This window comes from Colletotrichum jinshuiense, chromosome 5 (assembly GCF_051148585.1).
Source record: "Colletotrichum jinshuiense chromosome 5, complete sequence".
NCBI lineage: Eukaryota > Fungi > Ascomycota > Sordariomycetes > Glomerellales > Glomerellaceae > Colletotrichum > Colletotrichum jinshuiense.
Window position 1 is genome coordinate 602,732 of NC_139312.1, and position 21,700 is coordinate 624,431.

Genomic DNA, 21,700 nt, shown 5'->3' on the forward strand with positions numbered 1-21,700 from the left:
TACCCCGCAGCTGGCAGTATTCCCTGGTCGGTGCGCTCAGAGCTGTCACTGGGAGAAAGCGACAGCGGACCGGCAAGCCCCACATCGACGGGCCAATCTCCACTGGTCGAAGCCGCGACCTGTGACTCGGCGGAACATGGATGATGGAGCTTGAAGGGCGTGGAGCAAGGTAGTTTAACGCTCATTTTTCACTCAGATATATATGCGTTAGATTTAGGGTCGGCTCATACACCTCCAAGACCTTTGTTCAGGCACAAATCACACCAATCATGGCTACCCGAGTCCTGCGACGGAATATCAAGATCCTCGTGATCAACCCCAACTCGTCCCAGGACATGACGAGGGGCATGGAGAGGGCCATACAGGCAATGCCCTTGCACGATGTAAGCTGGGGTTGAGGAGGCCATATACGGCGGCCGCAGATTTTTAAAAAAAGAAAAAAGAGCATCAGAGGCTGATTTCTGGGTCAGTCACTCGAAATCCACACGTACACCGCCCCGTCCAAAAGCCCAGCAAGCATCGACGGCGACGGCGACATCCAACTCAGCACCCAAGTGGTGCTCGACGACCTTGTCAGCACCGGGAAGCTTGACAACTATGACGGCGTGCTCGTTGCGTGCTACAGCATGCATCCGCTTGTCGAGAAGCTCTCTCGCCAGTTCCATGGTTATCTAGCCGTCACCGGCATCTTCGAGGCGAGCATTCTCACTGCCACGGCGCTCTTGCCTCACAGCTCTACTGCCTCGTACCTCTCATCCAAGTGGGGTGTTGTCACTACGGGCGAGTTCTGGGAGCAGCACCTGAGTCAAGGAGTAAAGGGGTACCTTGGTCAAAGTGAACAATCAGAGAACGTCAAATTCGGCGGGGTCACATCATCTGGCTTGACAGCTGGCGACTTCCATCATATCAGTCCGGCGGAGGTGAGGCTCAAACTTGAGCAGGCCACCAAGAGGCTGCTCAAGAGCGGTGACGTCCGCTGCGTTGTCATGGGATGCGCGGGTATGGCGGGACTCGAGGACATTATCCGTAATTCGGCCACTGATGTCTATGGCAAGGAGAAGGGAAGCCAGATTTTCGTCGTTGATGGTGTCAAGGCCGGCATCTTGCAACTCGAGCAAACGGTCAGAAGCAGACGCCTGTTCCAAGTATGATTTGTCTTTTAATAATACCCATCGCTATGGCAAACCATCCAACGCCACATGTTTCCCCCTCTTATCCAATGAACGATAATGCAAACGCGTAATGATCGGTATGATGTATCGCTTAGTCAAGTCGTCGGGTCCGTCCCCAGACCTCATCGGCGTCTTTCTTCCCCTTAGTCTCAGGAACCTTCACCGAGACAAAGACAGCAAACAGCAGCGCGAAGCCGGCGAAGAGGAAGTACACCCAGCCGGCGCCGCCAAGCCACTCATTGAGAGCCTTGTTGATGATCGGGAAGAACTGAGCAACTAGAAACGTCGCGATATAGTTGGATCCCAGAGACCAAGATTGAGTAGCGCCAACAGCCTCCTGTCCAACCAGTTCTGAGGCAAGAATGAAAGGCACTGGTCCGAGACCCACCGCGAAGAAGGCCACAAATGACACAACCGATACAGCTGACAGAATCTTGATCCCAAACTGAATCGAGAGAGCCAAAATGAGCGAGCTCGTGCCCTGTCCGATGATGGAGATAAGAATGCACCTCTTTCTTCCAAGCTTATCCGGCAGTGGAGAGCATGCAGCAGTGGTTATGAGATTGACAACGGAGATCAGAATCGTCAACAGGGCGGAGCTCACGGGGAGGAGGTCCGTCAAGAGAGAGACAGAATACATAATGATCGAGTTGATGCCGCACAGCTGTTGGGCAAACATAATGCCGACGACAGCAACGATGGCGGGCCTGTACAACGGCTCCTTGATAACCTCGAAGAAGCCGAGATGGACCGGGGAGGCCTTGTTAGGGAGGCTGGGGGACGCCGGCGGAGCATCGTTTGCTTGAGCTAGGAGGCCTTCCTGCTCGGCGCTCACATCACTGGAATCCCAGCTTTCGACCTCCTCCCTGATGTCGAAGTCCTTGCCACGGATTCGCTGCAGGGTGCGACGTGCCTTCGGGACGTCACCGTTGGCAGCCAACCATGCCGGACTCTCGGGAACGAGAAGCAGGCCCGAAGCCTGGGCCAAGGCAATGATGATACCCGCAGCTAGGATCCAGCGCCATGCCTTTCCATAGCTCAAAAAGTATCCCAACGTCTGGACGGCCAGAATGCCGACATTGATGGAAACCTGAGTCATGGCACCAAACAGACCGCGCTCCTTGGGCGGCGCAATCTCACTGATGTACAGCGGGACGATGACGGTCGACGCACCGGCCGCGGCACCAGTGAAGAACCGGCCAGCTGCAAGTGCGGTAGCCCCTCCGGCGAGCGTCTCGATGACAGCGCCAATTGTGAAGAAAATAGCAGTGGTCCGCATGGCAGGAAGCCGACCGCGTTTCGAAGAGAAGGGGCCGGCGCATAGCGCACCAACTAGCCCACCGATGGTGAAGATGGAGGAGACGGTCGCGAAGACGGCATCGGACATGGGGATACAATCGGGAAGCCAGTCATCGGCATCGGTCGAACTGGAACGCAACGCTCCTAACAGAACAGCCTTGGCGGAGATAGACTTCTTCCGGCAGGTGAGGACATCTTGGGGGGCGTTGAGCTCGGCCTAGAAGCCATTCACAGCTGGTTAGCACGCGCCGCACATGTGTGAGGATTGAAGCAATTGAAGAATCGAGCAGTGATGCAATACGTACCAGATGGAAGCCGAACTGCAAGGGACCCAAAGTCGACACGGAGATTAAAACAAGCAGGTATAGGCTGACATCGTGCATGCACTGTCGAAGACCCGACGGAGCCATGTTGACGGCCCTCGGTATAGGGGGGAAAAATGTTTGGTTAGAATGAGTCTAGTGTTGTGTGAAGAAGGGAGCTTTGGAGTAAAGATTCAGTTCAAGGCGGAGGGGAAGTCGAGGTGACATAGCAACCCTGGAAGCTGGGGAAGAGGTCGGCGCCCATGACAGCTGCCCGCATGCCACAGCTATCAGTTACGCATCCGAGGACGCAAGGCCATGTTCCAGGTTCCGCGAGCGGGCCAGTGCCCGCGGGGTTTACCAGCTAGCGCTGGTTGCAAACACTCTAGAGTCAGGAAACCAACCCAACAGCACGCTGCGCACAGCACAGCACACCAGGAGTCCAAGTTAAGGAATGGTAAATCGACAGGATGCATGCTATATAATCCGATGATACTTTGGAAGGGAATGGCAGGCTAATTAATTGAACCAATTTTTACGTTGGCATTTAATATTGATTGTCCCTTAAATGTCTACTCAATACGAAAACACAGTGGATAAGTCAAATCTGGATATATAAAGATGGTTTATTTAGGTATTCATTCGGGGGTGATATTTGTGTGTGTGAATCATTTCAACTGAGGACAACAGATTTACTGGGTTTTACCCAATGATCGCTGAACGGCCACCTCCAGAGTGTCGACATCGTTGGGACCAAGCCCAATTCTCTCGTTATCAGTCTTCTCGTACAACGTACCGCCCTCTGCCCAAATACGACGCAGAGTGTAAAGGGTGGCATATGGCACGCCAGCTGCCCACGCCTTCTCCTCGGCCTCCTTCAGCTTCTGCAGTGACACGTACGTAGACTCCCACTTAGCTCCCGTCTGCTTCTCAAACTCGGCCACAATTTGGTTGCCGGTCGCCACAAAGGACTGCACTTTAAGTGCCCGGTTGAAGGATGCCTCGGGATGCCGAAGCGAAGCAACCAGAGTCCTGCCAACGCTGTATATAGTCAGTACGGCTGAAAACTCAGAGGCTAGATGGACTGGGAACTTACTCCTTCATGGTGATCAAGCCAACCTTGCCCTCCCCATCATCCACCAAGACGGCCCTGCGCTTTGACGCATCAAACCCGCCGGCATCCTGCGCATACTCGGGAAGCACCAGGAACAGGTCGGCATAGGGGCCTGTCACCAGGTACGTGTACTTGAGGCGCTGGACGTTCTCGCGAATGTACTTTCGAACCTTGAGCTTCGCCTGGTGCGGCTTCTCATGAGCGCTCTTCGGGCTGTACTCGATGTCGGTGCCGTATTCTGAAGGGAAAAACCACTTAACCGAGTCGGACTCCTCGGCCAGCTTGATCAGGTCGATCTGCTTCTCAATGACATTTCTTCCAAGAGAGGAGATGACGGTATCGGCATCTTTGTACGCCGCCTTGATTTGCTCACTGTCGTCGACGTTGCCGCTGATGACCTTGGCGCCCTTCTTCTTCCAGCCATCGAGCAAATCCGCCTTCTTTTCCACCGTGTTCGGTGATGTGAAGATGGTGATTTGGCCAAATGATGGGCTAGCATCCAACAGCGCCTCGGTGATGAAGACACCGATGGTGCCTGTCGCACCGAAGAGGAGAATCTTGGAGGGGGAAAAAGTGGCCATGGTGGCAGTGGCCTGAGCAATGGAGAGAATTACGGGTTATATGTAAGGGGTCAAGTAAGATGGTCTAGTTGAGGTTGCAGCACGATTAGCGGTGGTGTGTGGGACCAATTACCAGAGTTGTGGCTACCCGTCGATGTGGTTTGTGGATGGGCCTCGGGTTCTTATAACTTCAATTCCCATCCGGACTCAGAGCGACAACGGCACGTCAGAGTCAGCCCGCTGAAACTGCATTTGTAAGTTGTGCTCCGACCCCTCGGAACTGACGCCATTCCAAGACGTGCTTGGAAGGTGGGTGGAGGGGCAGTGAGGAGTAAGAGGGGAATCTAGATGCGAGAGCTATCCAACCAACCCCACGCCGTTCTAAGCACGTCGATTGCGTGGCCGTCTGAATTCCCAGAGACAGCTTCCATTGAGCTGCCGTTTTCCGCCCGCGGGCCCCTCCACACAAACCGGCCAGACAGCTGTAGCAGCCTCTGAGCTCCCGTGCAATGAAACCCGTCAGTTATTACTCAGTTACTATGTACTTTCGAGTCCAGGTTCCGAGTGCGGCAGGCGGTCAAGCCCGAGACCACCGACCTGGGCCATGTCGGGTACGTACCGACCGGTTCCACTCGCCCATCCCTGCCGGTACCGTGTTGTCTGAGAGGCTGACAGGCCTGGCGCGGGAGACGGGCGACCCCACCACCGATCGGTGAACTTTTGCCTCGAAATTTTTTCTACTGAGGTGAACTATTTTTTCGAAAAGTCGGGAACGAAGCTACGTCGCGACCCGCCGGGCGAGAACAATCTCACGCCGAACGACGACAGCACAGCACAGCACCCCGACCAACACCGCAAACATGGCGGTGACCGACTCCCCAGCGACCAATGGGCACAAGTCCGACAAGAAGAGCAAAAAGGAAAAGAAGGAGAAGAAGCGCTTGCGCGAGGAGGATGCCGACGCCGGCGAGGAGCGCAAGCACAAGCGCTCCAAGAGCGTGGTCAGAGACGACGACGACGAGTCTGCCTCCGGCTCGCAGGACCTTTCCCTGGCCGCCCCGACGACCGCGAACCCTGCCGACGGCGCCAATGGCGAGCCGTCGCCCGACAAGAAGAAGAAGCACAAGAAGGACAAGCACAGGAAGTCAATAGGCGAGGCTGAGGAGGACGGGTCGGACGCCGAGCGCAAGGAGAAGAAGGACAAGAAGAAGAAGGCCAAATCACAACACAAGGACTCGGAGAACGGTCTCGACGACCCCTTCGTCGACGCCGCCGAGCCGGCAAGCGAGAAGAAGAAGAAGACCAAGAAGACCAAGGTCGAGTCTCCCGAACCCTCTAGTGAAGACGACGCCATGGACGTCGACTCCCCCGCGAAGTCGAAATCAACATCCCGAGTCCACCAGCCCCCCGACGCGCCCTCCAAGCCCCAGTTCCCCTTCTACACCCAGACCGTCTCCCTATACCTCCCCCTCTACCCCATAGGTTGGGACACGCCCTGCACGGCCGCCGCGACGCAGCACCTCGAGCCGCTCGTGAACCGCTACGTCTCGGACTTCAAGGGCGTCCTCCTCGCCTTCCGCAACATCGCCGTCTCGGAGCAGCCTGGCCGCCGGTACGCCGCCACCAATGACAGCGAGCACTGCGACCTCGTCTCCGTCGACGAGTACGCCGTCGGCTTCGGCTACGTGACCGTTGACGTCGACCTCTTCGTGCCCCGCCGCGGCGCCTGGATGGAGGGCAGCATCAACCTCGAGAACGAGGGCCACATCGGCGTCGTCTGCTGGGGCAAGTTCAACGCCAGCATCGAGTCCGCTCGTCTGCCGCCCGAATGGCGCTGGGTGCACGCCGGCTCCGCCGAGGCGGCCGCCTACGTCGCCGACCCCTTCGACGACAACGCCTCGACGCACACCGCCGAGGACGAGCACGGCGCCGTGCGCCAGATCCACACGACGGGTTTCTGGGTCGACGGCAGCGGGGACAAGGTCAAGGGCCGCGTCCGTTTCCGCATCAAGGCGTTCGACGTCGGCGTCAGCGGCGACCACGGATACCTCAGTCTGGAGGGCACGATGCTCGATGCCGCCGGCGAGATGGCGGCCGTCCAGCACGACGCCGAGCAGGAGCGCAGGCGCCGGGCCGGTAAGAGCGGCGGCGTCCTCGCCAAGGAGAGGCGTCGCATGCCCGATTTCAGCGTCACCAAGTTCGGAGTGGTCGAGGACGAGGAGGACAAGGCGCTGCGGAAAGACGTTTGGGACACGACGGAGCCCGTGACGGACGTCGAGGGCGGCGACAAGGAGGCGTTTACGGGCATTTCGGCGGAGGAGGCATAGGGGGCTGCTCGCTGCTCTGCATCTGTGATTCCCCGTGGGACGGCTTTTCGGGCGTTTGAGGATTAGGGAAAATTGACAATGATACAATACTTGCATGCCATACTTTGATGAAACCGATGGCTATTCGCTCTGTAACTCGGGAGACTATATAATGTAACTAGTACTGCATCTCTGGCATTGGGAGAATCATCCAAACGTGCTCTTTCAGGTCATAGCAGTACATGGGCAATGGTAGAGCTGCGAAGCACATCATGGATGGGGTCACGGCCGATGAAGCCTTGGCATTTGACATTAGTGAGGAAGGGGGACACAGCTATCTAGCATTGGAGAGATTGAGATCATTGAGACACAACGTCCAAGGCGCGAGAGCCTACCGGGCGCTCAATCGTAGAACCAATAGCTAGAACCGTGTGCTACGAGAAAAATACCACCACTCGAAGAAAGAAAGACCTTCTGAGAAGCCCTCAAATGTTCGTGCCGGATGACTGTCCGACCTAAACTCAACGCCGAGGCATCCCGTGATATTCCATCGTATCCACATTCGCGACCATCGTCAAAGTCAAGTTCCAGACCCACATCATCGCGAGTCGATGCAGAAAGGCAAAGCGTCCTCGAGTGGTTTCGTATCCGCCACACGCGGCTTGCTAAGTAGCTGTGTCTTCTTAAGAAGTCATTAGTCTTTTGGGTTCCTTGGGGAAAAGAAAGCGCAAAGATATTCGTTTGCTCTCACAGGTGGTGGGTCCGGTAGGGCCGGGGTTCAGCAACACGACGATCGGCGTGAAGAGCATGCTGAGGATCATCCCCATGACCCAGTCGAGGACCGAGATGATGAGGTGGCTCAGAAACTCGACGAGCATCTTGGTTTTCGTAGTATTTTGGAATTTCCGAGGGGAAGTTGAATGGATCGGGTCTTGGGTTTATTTTCGTTCCTTTTAATGTCCTTTGATATATGAGGATGTGACGAGACAACTTCCATCCGATCATGTTATGAAAGAAACAAGCGGGACTCTTGGAGATCCTTCTCAAATGAGAGAGACGGGACGAATAATCAACTTTACGCGTGGCTTTCTTCACGCGTACTCGGATCAGAGAACTTATTACCCGATATCCTGCTCACCCGTGGCTCATGCCATTAAAGTTGGGTTCACTATCTGCCTTGTAAAAAAGATTTCATCCAGCTTGTAGTACGGTCATCGTATCCCAAGTAAATATGATCAAGTATATCGGTGACAATTCCACCGTACAATATTTGCCGAACGGTAGCGAAGGTATTCGTGCAGAGCACATAACCAGTACATGGATTGGTTAGAGTGCATCCCGAAGGCAGCCTGGCCAGGCATAAAACCGAGTGGGTAGAAGTCACTGCAGGCCAGGAGGACTGATTCAAGAAAGTTAAACAATTTCATTATGTATAGCAGCTGCTGTCTGATGTGCTTGGAAGGCTTTAGTGCTTACTTTTGTTGTTCGTGTTGTGATTTAGGTCAAGATTTGGTGGTCGTAGGTAGTTGGTTTAGCAAGAAGGAGGCATGCCTCGCAGACTGAATCAAGCCATCCGAACGTCCACGGGGAAAATCACTCATGCCATAGAAGCAGCTTCTAATGGACCGTAATATAATGCTGCCTAGTCTTCATTCTCACCCCACGTATCTGCCCAGAGACGGCTCTGGTCTGAGCTGCTATTTATAACCTGGCCCGCAAACGCACAGTCTTATATATAAAAGCCAGGAGTCAACTCCAAGTCATTCCCAGTCGCTGCAGGAAGGAGAATAGAGTCCCTTTGGGCACATATCCGGCATACCGGGCCTGCCACCAAGAAGCAAATGTGTCTGAGCGAAGTCACCAGCGTTAGCCCAGAGAACCTTCAAGGACGACGACAAAAGACTTACTAGCGACTGGACCAAGCTCACCGAAGCCGAGGGCCTCGATAACCCAAGGGGCGATGAGGACCAAGACGCCGATGGCGATGACGGTGACGAAGACTGGGTGCTCCTTCGCGAACTCAAAGATGCTCTGTGCTGCATCTGTCGACTTGTCCATGGCTTCTCTGACAACCAGACCGACCGTGTCGCGGTGCTGGATGAGGGTCTCGACGCCGCTGAGGATATACTTGGCAAGCTCCTCAGTCCAGGAGGTGGTTGTGACAATGCCTCTAAGGCGGCGTTCGAGACTCTTGCCTCCCTTCTCAGCGGTGCGGAGGATGTCGAGGAACTCGCCAGCAGCATCTTGAGCAGACCGAACCGGTTGCCTGGTGATAACGCCCACTGGTTTCTCAGTGACAGCTGGCTGTTGTTGCTGCTGGGACTGCGACACCTGGCCCAGTAGACAGTCAAAGAAACCACCGCAGTCCATCTTGACAACCTGACCCGAGACTATGCTTTGGTGCTTGGAGTGAAATTAAAGAGCCGCAGCTTTAATACAACAGGAAATGGCAAGATTTCAAATGAATATGGAAACTTTGAGGCAAAGGACGGAGGACAAGCAGCCTTTTCACTAAAGCCGAGGGGGCGCAACCAGTTGGTTGACCGCTTCCCATCTACCAACAGGCCGAAGTCGACGGCCTCCTGCCTGCATCAAATCTGCCTTATCCAATTGTCCTTGACGCCGACCTATTTCTGTGTCCTCCACCTGCATTTCTCGTTGGCCCGCACTTTGACCATCGACTACCACCCAACAAACCAACAGAATTCGCGATGTCAGCCACTCTTTCTGTTACGTCGACCCCGCGTCGAAGGACAAGCAGTACCTCAAGCCCCCCAAAAGGCACGCTACCGGTTGTAGTTGACATTTACTAAGCCCCCAAGAGCGGCATACTGCAGCCCAACCCGTCCACAATCAAAACGAAACCAATCCAACCCTCCGTTCCACCGAACAAAAAGTAAATTGTCAAGACGAACAAAAGGATTGGGCCCTAACCAGGGATCGAACCTGGGACCTCTCCCAGAATGAATCGTCGTGAAGACAACCCTAAGGGAGAATCATACCGCTAGACCATCAGGGCTTATTGGATTGTGGCAGGCTTGCTGCTGGATGATGTCCACGGCCGGGATGTGGAATATTGAAGCTGTGCGAGCTAGCCCCCCCACGCGCGATTCCTTCCTCTCCACAAAACCGGAGCAAAATTTTGTCAGAAATCTCCACCGAGTTCGCTCGATTCCTTCGAAGCTCGAAACCTCTGGTAACAGCCTGCGCATGATTCGTATCGACTTGCCCTAACGAGCCGCGAATACCGGGCTTAGCACAAGCCACATCAATGGGGCGCCTCTTCTTCAAAGTCGTGGAGCAATCCCCAATGATTCATCGCGCTCGACCATTTTAGTCGCGTGACCATCGGCCCAGAGTATGCAGACCTTCATCCCGACTAACTACACATATTGCCGGCCCTACCCCTTAAGATGACTACCTGTCCCCATTGGTAATCCTCTTGGCTCAGGGTCCTGTCGCAGCTCCACGCCACTACGAGGGTCCGCCTACGGACATGACCTCCGTAGCATACTTTCGCCTGATCACTGCGGATAAGGAGCTCCCGCAGATCCATCTCCACTTACCTTGTGTGGAGAGTGGTTCTGTAAGCTGCGTCCAAAGAGCTTACAACTCCATGCCTGTACTAGTCTCGAACCGAGTTGTAACTCGAGATTCTCTGACCATTATTTTGGTTCACACACCAGGGCTACAAGTATACAAGTTCCGCTTGATCTATGCAGGTATCGCAATTCGCCCCCGCCACCGAAAAGTGTCAAGGTCGCATTTAGCCATCAGTCAATACTTGATATCGGACCTCTGTCTGAGAATAAATAACTATTCTTCGACATCATTAGACCTGCAAACCCTTGGTTCGAGTAATATACTTTATGCGAGAATCATGAATGAGCAAAGACCAGAAATATCATCTTGTCATATATTCATCAATATAAGCCAGATACAGACGACTTGTAAATACAAAGCAACCACCACCAGAAGTGAACTTTTATAAAAAAGACAGTCAACCACCCCTCCAAATAGAAACGGAGCTTGGACCTTAGGCGTCTTCCTCCTTGGGGAACGGCTTCCGTGCATAAACAGCGATTCCGTTCCAATAGCCGTGGAGCCTGATGTCCTTCACTTCATCCCTGACCTGGGTACAGAACACCATGGTCTCTTCAGGCTCCCAGTTCAGTATGCGCGTGAAGAGTCCAAGAGATATGCCCTCGATGCCGGTGATTAGCGAAGCCTGCGTCCAGCTTCCAAGCTCCTTCAGTTTGGGGTCTTTGGGCCACGGAGAGACTGGGAACTTGACTCTGGTGGTGTTGATATCTTCAAAGCCCGCCTCCTCCAATAGACGAGGGAATCGATCGGGGATAGTAGTAGAACGACCAATCTTGTCGCCAGCTTCAACAATAAGGCGGGTCCACTTCATCAGCGCCGAATCCTCTTTGAGGGTCCCGTCGTCGCAGACGATAGGATAGATGCTGTCCTGAAGCTCAAGATACCCGCCGGGCTCCAGGTTGTCATAGGCCTGCTTTATAAAACCCTCCCAGTCGGAGAAGCTGCCCATCAAATTGCGTGCAAAGACAAAGTCGAAGGGCGTCGTCCACGTCCACTCTTTTTCCAGGTCGTCAACTTCAAAGACGCAGTTGGCTGGGACATAGGAAGGTTGAATCGGGCTGAGATCGACACCGATAACCTCTGCCGAGGGGTGCTCATCGGCATAATCCATAGCCCAGATGCCAGTGCCGGTGCCGACGTCAAGGACTCGCTTAGCACCCTCGTTTTTAGGGCAAAGACAGAATTTGCCGTCAAGGGTCAGCATCCAGAGATGGTTGACAATGTCCAGGCGCTCCTGCTCCAATTCATCGTTCGGCAGGACGTATGCGCCGTCACTGAGACGGTGGTATGTGCGGCCATTCTCGCGACGATAATCGAGAATGCTGGAGCGGAGGGAGGCCTGGGACTCATCAGAGGAGATGTCGCTCTGGCCCGTGACGGAGGCAGTATCCTCTCGCTCCAATTGGTCGTCTGCCTCGATCGATATTTGGGCTTCGGGTTGGGCCTCAGACTGCGTGGTGGGTTGTGCGACTGTCGGAGGAGTAGTCGTGGCCGCCGGCTCGGTCACCGGCTGGCGTTGTTGTTGATCGACCATGTTATTTAGACTTTCGCGGCGCCGGCTTCGTCGTCCGATATCCGTACTAGAGAGCGCCACAGCCGTTCTTGACTCGTGCGAAAGGGAAGGGAAACAGGAAAAGGAATGGTAGAGGGGGACCCAAGTTAGTCTAGGAAGATGGTCCAACCCCTCTTTACCAGGATGATACCCACCTGCGCCTTGCTTTGCCCCGGGGATGCTCTGTTCCAACAGTTCCAACGGTTCCAACAGTTCCAACCGCTCCAACCGCTCCGACAGCATGATATGTCAGAAAAGCCCGGTATTCATTGCTCTAAACAGCACAACACTTGACGCATGCAGGGGGTAGCCAAAGCATCGGCCTACTTGCATGAGGTGACATGGATGTTACCTCGGTTAGATGTATGTATATCTGGTTGGGCTGCTACTCCGCACAAGTGGCCACTTTGCTCCTTCTGCTTCAGGTAGTGCAAATGTATGCTTGTACTTTTGTGTTTTGTTTTGTTTTATCCCATGCTCTTAATTCGCTATTGTCATACTGCCGCTGATACGACACTCAGGTGACTTAAGTATGGACGTTAACGAACATGGCGTTGAAGTCGGTCTGGGGCTAGCGCGAATCGAGGCCGTGGTTCGATAATTCTAGAACAGCAGGAGGTGTAGTTAATGTGAAATGCTCTACATATAACATAATTCTTGTTAGTAGCAGCTATAGATTACAATATAGCCGTATATCATACGCTACGTGGCTGGATGCTTAACCTTGGCCTCTCCATGGAACAACTTTTTGATAAGAGGTCGCAGTTGGATTGTTGTGTGACCCCTGCCCCTGTACCGGCCAATGACATCCCAACCTCCGTCCCGAACAAGCAACCGTACCACCCTTCAAGCTTTCGGGAGGGCAACAGACGACCGCACGTCAAACCGAACCTTGAAGAAGAAAAAACAGGATTTGGGCATGCTTGGGAAGGGGAGATGTGATGAAAGGGTTGTTGTGGTCATTCGCATCTTCTGACCTTTCCGGTGGCGAACCTCATTGAGGCTGGGACAAGTCCTTCAGAACCTTGCGTCCCCGCAAGACGTCCTCCTCGTGGCCCGGCTCCCGCGCCGTTTCTGCGATGCCCTCCTCGACCCACTGCTTGACGGCGGGGTGCTCGAGCAGCCTCTGCGCGTACGCCAAGGCGGGCTCGGGAAGCGGGAGGCCGAACGTCTGGATCCGCGTCGCGACGGGGGCGAAGAAGGCGTCGACGGCGGTGAACTCGGCGCCCGCGAGGAACGGCCCGCCGAAGCGCGCCAGGCCGTCGGCCCACAGCTCCCCGAGGCGGTCGAGGTCGCGCTGCAGCGCCGCGTCCGGGGGCCCGCCGAGGTCGATGCGCAGGGCGACGTTCATGGAGCACTGGTCGCGGATGGCCTCGAAGCCCGTGTGCATCTCGGCGGCGGCGCTGCGGGCGAAGGCGCGGGCGACCTTGTCCTCGGGCCAGGCGCGCGGGTGCGCTTCGGCAATGTACTCGGCGATGGCGAGGGAGTCCCAGATGGTGGTGTCGCCGTCCAGCAGCGTGGGTACCTTGCCCGAGGGGGAGAAGGCGAGGAAGGCGGGCTGGCGGCGGCCGGGGGCAAAGATTTGGAGGCGCTCCTCGAAGGGGATATCGAGGGCCTTGAGCAGCACCCAGGGTCTCATGGACCAGCTAGAGTAGCGCTTGTTGCCAATGTAGAGGATGAAGCCCATCGTGACTGGCTAAAACAGTGGTGTGGAGTTGGTGGGGTATCGAAATGCTGCAACGCTTGACGAAGATAATAAAATGTGGTTAAGGACGGGAGTGGAATTGAAGACACGGATGATTTTCAAATGTGACATGTGGTTGATATATGCAGCCTGCATTGGCGGCTTTGACTCACCTAGCGATAACTCACCCCAGATATTGTCTCGGCCTACTACTACTCTGGGAGAGGAGGGGATCATGCAGGCGGGGCTGACAAACTGTGGCAGGTAACGGGCACTAGTCTAGACGGATTACCAATGCAGCCTGCCTTGAGGCTTTTAAAGCCAACCCCGGCATTGTGCAAGTGTCAACGTAAGACTTGAGACGAAGCATTGGCGAGTTGAAATGTTGGTTGTCTCGTATCTTCACACCGACTCGACTGGACTCGACACTGGCGAGTAACGCAATGTGGGGCGCGGGGTGATCGTTTAGAGACCAATGTCAATGGAAGGGCGTTGGGGAAAGGGTCCTCGACGCAATGAAGCTCAAAAACGGGTTCGCCAAGGACGGGGGAATTGACCCAAAGAAGAATAAGCTCTTCCGGATTGACGGTAGCTGAAAGGCGCGAGCCGAGAAGATGGGCAAATCCCGCTCCTCATGTTTTGCTGGCGTACAAGCATGCACAACCGGGGTATGGGCCGCGTTCCCTTTGGACCGTGAGACCATGAGCCGAAGCCGAGGTCGGGCTGAAGACGCGCATCTTTCCAGGATTTCGACAAGGCTCTTTCGGATGGCGCAATGTGTGTGGAAGGAGAAAAGAAGTAGACAAGTGGAGGCTCTTGAGATGGTGACCGAAGCCAGTGGAGAATCCAAGGAGAAAATACGGGCAATCGTGATGGGTTGCGGCTTGACATATCCGCAGTTTGTCGTGACTGGTGCCGGGACGAAGCTTAATTCCAAATTGGATATCAATATCTGATTTTATAAGAATCAAACGAACGTTGAGAGTCTTCGACTGCAAAGAGCTCACTGTCTATAAAAGTTGGGCGCTCTGCCATCGCCGTCTCTCCATGGAGACAAGAGGTGGAAAAACATCAGATCATAATGAGAAGGAGAGTGCAACGATCATGTGCTAGAGTGGCTTATCTCAATGTCTCAATTGGAGAACGAAACTGTCACTTCACAGTGGACATTTTTCGCTTCAGTATCCGATAATTTAGAATGAGAGTAGAGAGGACTCTTCCCAGTGCTGAAATATTTGATGGCGCATTACGTAAGACAACTTTTTGCCATGCCTGGGCTGGAATGTGAGCGTTTCGCTGGCGCGGAACTTTATACCGGAGCTGAGCTCCTGTAAAATGGTCAGCGACTGAACTTTTGGTGGCACCATAAATCTTTTTTCCCCCTTCCGCCAATTCGGCCGTCACCAGTCCAACCCGCCCGTCTGAGTATGCTCGCGGCACCATGGGTGTGTCGCCGTTGCCTGGGAGGGCTTCTCAAGCCCAGAAGCACCCAATTCATCCGCCGTGCTAGCACAGGTAAGCTCTCTACGTCCCCATTTACCTACCCATATGCCACCAGCCCGCCTTGCATCTCAAGCACCCGGCGGCTAACCCGTCAACCCGACACACAGAAGCGGGCGCCGGCCTACCACCAGCCCTCCTCCAACGAGCCCGGAACCTCGCGACCGAGCACGACCAGCTCGCCCGCTCCCTCGAAGACGACTACGACACCAAGACGGCGCGCCGCATCGGCGAGCTCTCGAGCGTCGTGACGGCCCTGCGGGAATGGGAGCAGGCGCAGAGCTCCGTCGCGGAGCTCAACGGCCTCCTGGGCTCCAAGGATAAGGAGCTCCGCGACATGGCGCAGGAGGAGCTCGAGTCCACAAACGGCCAGCTCAGCGCCCTCTCCCGCAAGCTCTCCGCCTCCCTCACGCCCAAGGACCCCTACGCCCACATGCCCTGCCTGCTGGAAATGCGGCCCGGGCCGGGCGGCCTCGAGGGCCGCTTCTTCGCCGACACGCTGTTCAAGATGTACAAGCAGTACTGCGCGCGCAAGGGGTATCGCGCGCAGGTCATCAAGTACGAAATGGCCGACGCCGCCGGCGACGCGTCCTCGGCGGCGGGCGAGAGCCCGCTGCAGGAGGCCATCATCGAGGTCCAGGACCCCGGCGCCTACGACCTGTTCCGCGGCGAGGCGGGCATGCACCGCGTGCAGCGCATCCCGGCCACCGAGAAGAACGGCCGCGTGCACACGAGCGCCGTCGCCGTCTGGGTGCTCCCGTCCTTCCAGGAGAGCGGCTCCGGCGGCGAGGGCGGCGGCGAGGACCTCAACAACCCGGAGAGCGACTTCTACATCGACCCGACCGAGGTCAAGATCGAGACGATGCGCGCGCGCGGCGCCGGCGGGCAGCACGTCAACAAGACAGAGTCGGCGATCCGCATGACGCATCTGCCGACGGGGACGGTCGTGAGTATGCAGGACTCGCGGTCGCAGCAGCGCAACCGCGAGGACGCGTGGAAGCTGATCCGCTCGCGCGTCGCCCTGCAGCGCCGCGAGGCGAGGGAGGAGGCGGCGGCCCAGCTGCGGAACTCGGTGCTGTCCAAGAACAAGATCACGAGGGGCGACAAGATCCGCACGTACAACTACAACCAGGACCGCGTCACCGACCACAGGGCGGGTATTGACGTGCACAACCTGCCCGACGTCATCGGCGGCGGGGAGTCGCTCGACCGGATTGTCGATAGCGTCAAAGACTATCTCGTATCGGGCGATATCGAGGCCATGATGGCCGAGGAGGAGGCCGCCGCCGCCGCAGAGGCCAAGAAGGCGCAAAAGTAGTGCGGCGCCAATTACTTGTACAATTCTTGTATCATGATGTAGACTATTCGGAAATCAAGAGAGACGGGCAAGCCATGACTTGCCTGCCTTTGCCAAGCTCGCCTTCAGGTTCTCAAGGATCCTCCCGTGTGATGGGTAAAACGATGCCGCTCAGTTACAATGAAAAGTTTGGTAAAAAAAAATAAGAACACGCTGACCGTATTGCTGCTTCCCCCTTCCCCTTGCCACCCTTTTCCACGGACACCCCGGAAGGGCATTTTTGTTCAAATGACCGCTTCGGCCGCTGAACGCGTCCGCCCTCTCCAGACGCCTTGCAGATCGCCAAGATCCGGGGCCGCACGCTTAAACAGGCCTAATATGTACGATTCGTATTGGTGACCGACTCGGTAGGGGATGACCCGTAGAGCAATGAGCCCAGCCACCAGCAAAACAAGTCACGGCCCGGGGCGTCTAGCGAAACAAGTCTGAGAAACACGGTTTTCGTGAATGTTTAAGTAGCAAGACAGAGAGAGGCTTTGCCACGATATCTCCGCACGTGGACAGTGAGACTGATGGTGCCAATGTTTTTAAGTTTATTTTTTTATTTTTGCATTTTGACTACAGTGTCAGATACAAGAGAAGGGATGTCATATGGCAACGACATGACAGAGCAAGTCCAAAGGTTTTTGTTTCCGTAGCAATCCGTTTTTGCCGTTACCTTTCCAACCGCCAAAAAAGCCATAAAAGACGCCGCGCTATGGTCATATAATAATGTACAACAAGTGGTGGGTAAGGTACAGGGGCTTGGAGCGGACCCGCAAACTGTCCAGTCGTAAATGGGCCTCGTGAATGGTGTACAATGTGTGTTCTCTCTCCTCCAGTCCGGGTCACGCTCCCAATACTCCTTCATTGAGGGGGAGAGGCCATCAAGCCAGTTGGCGCTCCCGTCTCATCATCTCCAGAACGCCGACAACGCCGTTTTTCCGAAGGCGCTCGAGGACGACGCGCATGCCCTCACGGCTCTTGCCCATCTGGTCCTGCGTCTTGCTCGAGGCAATGCTTTCGATGCTGCGCTGGACGCCCCGCGCGCCGAGCCCGCTCATCCAGCCGGGCATCCAGCGGCCCTCCTTTTGCTCAGGCTGCTCAGCAGCAGCGCCGGCTGACGGCGTCTGGTCCTTCTTACCGCCACGAAGCCTCTCTCCGAGACGCGACTTGTAGACGAAGGTGGTCGTGACGTCGGTTGCAGCGTCCGCGGGCGCCTCAGCCGGCAGGCGGAAATCCTGCTTCTCGACGACGGAGAGAACGTTCATGAAGCTGAGGTTCCGGCTCTCGCTCCGCATCCAGCCCTCGCGCATGTCAATGACGGAGGTCTCGAGGACGTAGCTCGCCTTCTCGCTAGCGGAACCGCCGCCCGTGATGGATGTCGGTAGGAGCTTGAAGACGGGGGCCGGCATACGCGACTTCTTCAAGTGGATGCGCGTCGTGTGCAGCCTGCCCGTCGCGGAGTCGACATGGCTGGCGATGGTGTCGGTGCTGAGGACGTGGGTGGAGAAGGGGTTGAGTTTGGGAGAGGAGTAGCGGAGGAAATAGGCCAGTGTCACGGTCGGGAAAGGGTGGGAGTAGGTGTGGTTCGTCGTGTGGGTGAGGACCATTTTGACTGGCGGATAATTGAATTCGTTGTTTGAAGTGGTTGAAGCGGATTCGAAAGACGTCTCTCGGGTTGGCAGTGCGAGAAAGCGCTCACAGTCGTCGGGACGAAGGAGGCGTTGACATTGAGAGCCTGTTGGCAGCCCAATGCAAAAATTCGGTTGTCGTGGAATGGAATGGGGGAAAATGAAGCTTTATCCGGAAGCTCGGCCACCGAGTCGTCGGTTTTTGTCGGATTCGGGATTTGGTCAAGTACACTTAAGTCGTCGGCGTAAAAGAGGGAGGGCGAAGGAGAAGGTCGAAGAAAGAAAGGGAGGGCGGCCGCTACGGAAGAGGGGGAAACGATGAGGAGATGGCGGAGGAGGAGTCGATGCGAGGAGGGGAGGGAGACGGCGGCTGGCAATGATGCAGTGTGCAACGACACCGTGCGTGCATCGAAAGATAGGTCGACTGATTTTGGGGAAGAAGCTTCCGTGCGACTTTCCCGTCCTTTTTTGGTCTGGCCTCCCCCGACCAAGCCGTGTCACCCACCGGATCTTTCCAGCCACTGAGATGGACCGGCGATTGGCTTTGCTTCCCAAAACTGCACCTCTGATTGGACGGGCGATCTCTGTGCACCCGCTTTTTGTCAGGCGAGCTTGGGCCTCCCGTGTGGCGAAATCACATGATGTGGAGTACACCGAGCTCACCGAGAGCTTGTAGTGAGCTGTCAATGGTGGTCTTGAGCCTCACCTTGGCCCCACCTTGAAACAACACCTCCGTCCAGAGTCCGGTGCCATGTGGCCCTGGATACCTGTGTCTGAAACAAATGGCGACAACGGCGGCTGATCCACGAGTTGCTTTCCTTCTGAAGGGAACTTGCTTGCGGGTTTGGCCGGCCTATCGCTCCCCTTCCTCCTTATTTGACTCTCAACGTCTGATTGGGTAATCCTTCTCAACGTTGACAGTGCCAAGAGACAATGAGGGTGTCACTCGACCCCCTAAGCATCACTGTGCCGACATCAGGTCTGAGCTACATGCTTTCAACGGACTCAGCATGCATACCAGACACTGTGGATGGCCTCCTTGTGTCTGTCACTCAGTCGATTGCCTTCTGGAGAATCACTATGCCATTCTCTCGTTAGGCAACATGGTGGATATGCTAAGGGAAGGGAAGATTATTTCGTGCACGACGAGTATTTAATTCTCTTAATGCAGAACACGATGTTACTGAGGAAATGTCTGACCCATCGCCAGAGAACCCGTTCTAATTGTATTGTAATTGTGGGAGACCGCCCTATGACAGCTCTCTATACAGCACCGGCCGCATCTCCCATGTAAAGAGCCACGCTGGAAACAGGTAGCGTGGCAGTGCCGTTGAAAGCCATGCGCATGAGTTGACCCGGGAGACTTTGACCTGTATTAGCACCTCCCCAAGCATTACGGCGAGCCCGGCACCACTGACTGAGACATCCCAAGGATCGCGCTGGCGCCCTCTTCCCCATCTCGCACGAAGACGCCCTCGCTCTCGACCTTCCAACCACGAACGCCACTAAATTGCACGAACTGCACGGCCATGTCCCATGCCTCCTTGTCCGCCGCATCGCCGCTCTCGAAGACCTTAAGTTCGAGCCAAGGGCTGTCCGGGTCCGAGTCGAAGAGCTCGCGGAAGAGCATGGAATAAGCGGTGTTCCGCTCCATCCAGAGGTCGGCGGTGTCGACGTTGCGCATCTCGTCGGTATCCTGGAGGATGTCATTGCGGGGCACGAGTTGAACGAAGAGGCGATCAAGGCGGGGAATATTCTGAATGAGAGTGTTGAAGTGGCTCGAGAGTGGAAAGATACCGACATAAGAGAAGTCGCGGATGGACGGCGCAATCATGGACTCGTCATTGGGGAATTCTTCGCCGCCAAGGAGGGCGCCAAGGATGGATGGTGGGCGCTTTAGGTAGAACTCATATGTCTTATAGACGCGGGTTGAAGAGCCCTCGTTGAGCAGCAAGGCATGCCATGGGCGGACGGTGAAGAGGTCACAGGGAATGAGTTTCTGCCGAGGGGATCCGGAGCCAGATGACTGCCTTGATGAGGGAGTTGTGGTTGACTTGTAATTGATCACAGGTGTGTTCCTGTCTTTGCGTGAGAGAGATAGGATATGTTGTGGCATGGAAAAGTTCCAAGCATCTCCGAGGAAAAGCATGCGCGACAGCAGCTGTGCGAGGACCCGTGGCGATGCAATGATGGTCAGTCGAATGGGATCGATGTGCTCGAATATCGTCCTCCACAACCAGTTGTAATCTTCACTGTAGGAAGCCTTGTTCGCAAAGCCGGACTCCATGAGTTCGGCGCTGCTGGCACCCTCCATGGAGATGCTGCCCATAGCATCCTCAACAAACATTGACAAGGTATTGACATAGTTCGTCAAATTATTGGCCCTGATAAACTCAAGGAAGTTGATAGCAGACGCTGGGTTTCCCGTTTCCTCCATGAGTGGCAGCTCGAATCGGTCAACCGTCCACACGACATGTCGGAAAAGAAGAGGCAGCACGGCACCTCGCCATCGCTTGCATACGAGGGATATGGTCTTGAGTTCGCGATCGAAGAAAATATTCTCCAGCATAAACGAGCTTGGCTGGTCGTGAAGCCTCGAGTCAGAGGGCGCTGGTCGGTCTAGGTGGGAGAATATTTGAGACAGGATCTCGTTCGGGAGATCGTTCATGGAGGCCATCTTCGTTTCCATCGACTCGGTTCCTGGCGATGTTTAGCTGAATGAGAAGGAAGTTTTTCATTCAGAGTTATCTCAAAGCCGTGTCGTTGAGATCAAACATGTAGATCTAAGTTGCATTTGGTTTCACGGAGGGGTTTCGTCCGAGGGGAGTTTCAAGATCAGATGAAGCCCAACTGGAGCGGAGCAACAGGATGGAATTGAATTGTGTCAAATTTTTTGGAGCTCAGCTGAACATGATACGTGGAATTGGCGACGCTAAAACATTATACGTCGAGTTGGTCTGCAAAGTAGAAGAGATGAAGCTGGTAGACTGCTAAATGCAACGATGTCATCGCGGGGCTTGGTCCAGCCACATTCGAGATATCGTTTTGCCACAGCCAGCCCCACTCAAGCAGCCCCGATAAGATAACGAACGATAAGAGCTCCGGGGAGCTTCGTGCTGTCGCAACATGTGCACTTTCTCACATTTTCACCTTTGCAAGGCCCCTCAGGTTTGGATTGCGGTCGAACATGAGGGGTGAAAATACTAGGCTCCAGAAGGATGGAACAAAGTGGTTTTGGGAGAAACTCCGTAAGGAATAGATACACTGAGAATACCTTCAGCGGCCCAAGCATCAGAACAAGATGCCAGCCAACAAGCTTCCAGAGGATCTGGCTTGTTGCATGGTCAAATTCGAATCCAACCTGACCTAGGGGTAACAGTACAGTCAGCAATTACATGCATATCATCAGACACAATGCCAAGGACCGACCTCATCCAATGCATGTAATATGCAGTACTTCCTTTTTCTCGAACCAGAACCCTCCGAAGTCTCCACTACGTCACATGCGCATGGCTGCATCCTCTGGAAGGTACTTCCTTTCATGCCACGCACGCCTCTTGAGCTCATATGCCGGCTAGCTTAATAGTTGAGACGACGATGGTGCAATCGTACCGTTTTATTTGAGCAGCCAATGCCAG

General features: G+C 55.2%; 10 protein-coding genes across 10 annotated transcripts; 3 read left to right on the forward strand and 7 right to left on the reverse strand.

Annotated features, from left to right (window-relative positions):
- Nucleotides 1–269: 269 nt before the first annotated feature.
- Nucleotides 270–1,151, forward strand: EsH8_V_000157 (Asp/Glu/hydantoin racemase; the record flags this gene model as incomplete). The annotated part of the gene is made up of 2 exons (XM_083272673.1): nucleotides 270–383; nucleotides 471–1,151. 2 exons carry the CDS (start codon nucleotides 270–272, stop codon nucleotides 1,149–1,151), a joined length of 795 nt encoding a protein of 264 aa, XP_083125388.1.
- A 112-nt stretch (nucleotides 1,152–1,263) lies between these two features.
- On the reverse strand, nucleotides 1,264–2,881 carry EsH8_V_000158 (general substrate transporter; the record flags this gene model as incomplete). Its single annotated transcript, XM_083272674.1, has 2 exons — nucleotides 1,264–2,688; nucleotides 2,777–2,881. 2 exons carry the CDS (start codon nucleotides 2,879–2,881, stop codon nucleotides 1,264–1,266), a joined length of 1,530 nt encoding a protein of 509 aa, XP_083125389.1.
- Nucleotides 2,882–3,465: 584 nt separating this feature from the next.
- Nucleotides 3,466–4,468, reverse strand: EsH8_V_000159 (aromatic alcohol reductase; the record flags this gene model as incomplete). Its single annotated transcript, XM_083272675.1, has 2 exons — nucleotides 3,466–3,814; nucleotides 3,870–4,468. The coding sequence occupies 2 exons, from the start codon at nucleotides 4,466–4,468 to the stop codon at nucleotides 3,466–3,468; spliced, it is 948 nt and encodes a 315-aa protein (XP_083125390.1).
- An 839-nt stretch (nucleotides 4,469–5,307) lies between these two features.
- Nucleotides 5,308–6,774, forward strand: EsH8_V_000160 (DNA-directed RNA polymerase I subunit RPA43; the record flags this gene model as incomplete). Its single annotated transcript, XM_083272676.1, has 1 exon — nucleotides 5,308–6,774. The coding sequence occupies one exon, from the start codon at nucleotides 5,308–5,310 to the stop codon at nucleotides 6,772–6,774; it is 1,467 nt and encodes a 488-aa protein (XP_083125391.1).
- Nucleotides 6,775–8,502: 1,728 nt separating this feature from the next.
- Nucleotides 8,503–9,123, reverse strand: EsH8_V_000161 (uncharacterized protein; the record flags this gene model as incomplete). The annotated part of the gene is made up of 2 exons (XM_083272677.1): nucleotides 8,503–8,600; nucleotides 8,661–9,123. The coding sequence occupies 2 exons, from the start codon at nucleotides 9,121–9,123 to the stop codon at nucleotides 8,503–8,505; spliced, it is 561 nt and encodes a 186-aa protein (XP_083125392.1).
- Nucleotides 9,124–10,789: 1,666 nt separating this feature from the next.
- EsH8_V_000162 (class I SAM-dependent methyltransferase) lies at nucleotides 10,790–11,890 on the reverse strand (the record flags this gene model as incomplete). Its single annotated transcript, XM_083272678.1, has 1 exon — nucleotides 10,790–11,890. The coding sequence occupies one exon, from the start codon at nucleotides 11,888–11,890 to the stop codon at nucleotides 10,790–10,792; it is 1,101 nt and encodes a 366-aa protein (XP_083125393.1).
- Nucleotides 11,891–12,902: 1,012 nt separating this feature from the next.
- EsH8_V_000163 (thioredoxin-like protein) lies at nucleotides 12,903–13,595 on the reverse strand (the record flags this gene model as incomplete). The annotated part of the gene is made up of 1 exon (XM_083272679.1): nucleotides 12,903–13,595. One exon carries the CDS (start codon nucleotides 13,593–13,595, stop codon nucleotides 12,903–12,905), a length of 693 nt encoding a protein of 230 aa, XP_083125394.1.
- Nucleotides 13,596–15,019: 1,424 nt separating this feature from the next.
- On the forward strand, nucleotides 15,020–16,410 carry EsH8_V_000164 (uncharacterized protein; the record flags this gene model as incomplete). Its single annotated transcript, XM_083272680.1, has 2 exons — nucleotides 15,020–15,107; nucleotides 15,203–16,410. The coding sequence occupies 2 exons, from the start codon at nucleotides 15,020–15,022 to the stop codon at nucleotides 16,408–16,410; spliced, it is 1,296 nt and encodes a 431-aa protein (XP_083125395.1).
- A 905-nt stretch (nucleotides 16,411–17,315) lies between these two features.
- Nucleotides 17,316–18,041, reverse strand: EsH8_V_000165 (uncharacterized protein; the record flags this gene model as incomplete). The annotated part of the gene is made up of 1 exon (XM_083272681.1): nucleotides 17,316–18,041. One exon carries the CDS (start codon nucleotides 18,039–18,041, stop codon nucleotides 17,316–17,318), a length of 726 nt encoding a protein of 241 aa, XP_083125396.1.
- A 1,414-nt stretch (nucleotides 18,042–19,455) lies between these two features.
- On the reverse strand, nucleotides 19,456–20,751 carry EsH8_V_000166 (uncharacterized protein; the record flags this gene model as incomplete). The annotated part of the gene is made up of 1 exon (XM_083272682.1): nucleotides 19,456–20,751. The coding sequence occupies one exon, from the start codon at nucleotides 20,749–20,751 to the stop codon at nucleotides 19,456–19,458; it is 1,296 nt and encodes a 431-aa protein (XP_083125397.1).
- Nucleotides 20,752–21,700: the final 949 nt, after the last annotated feature.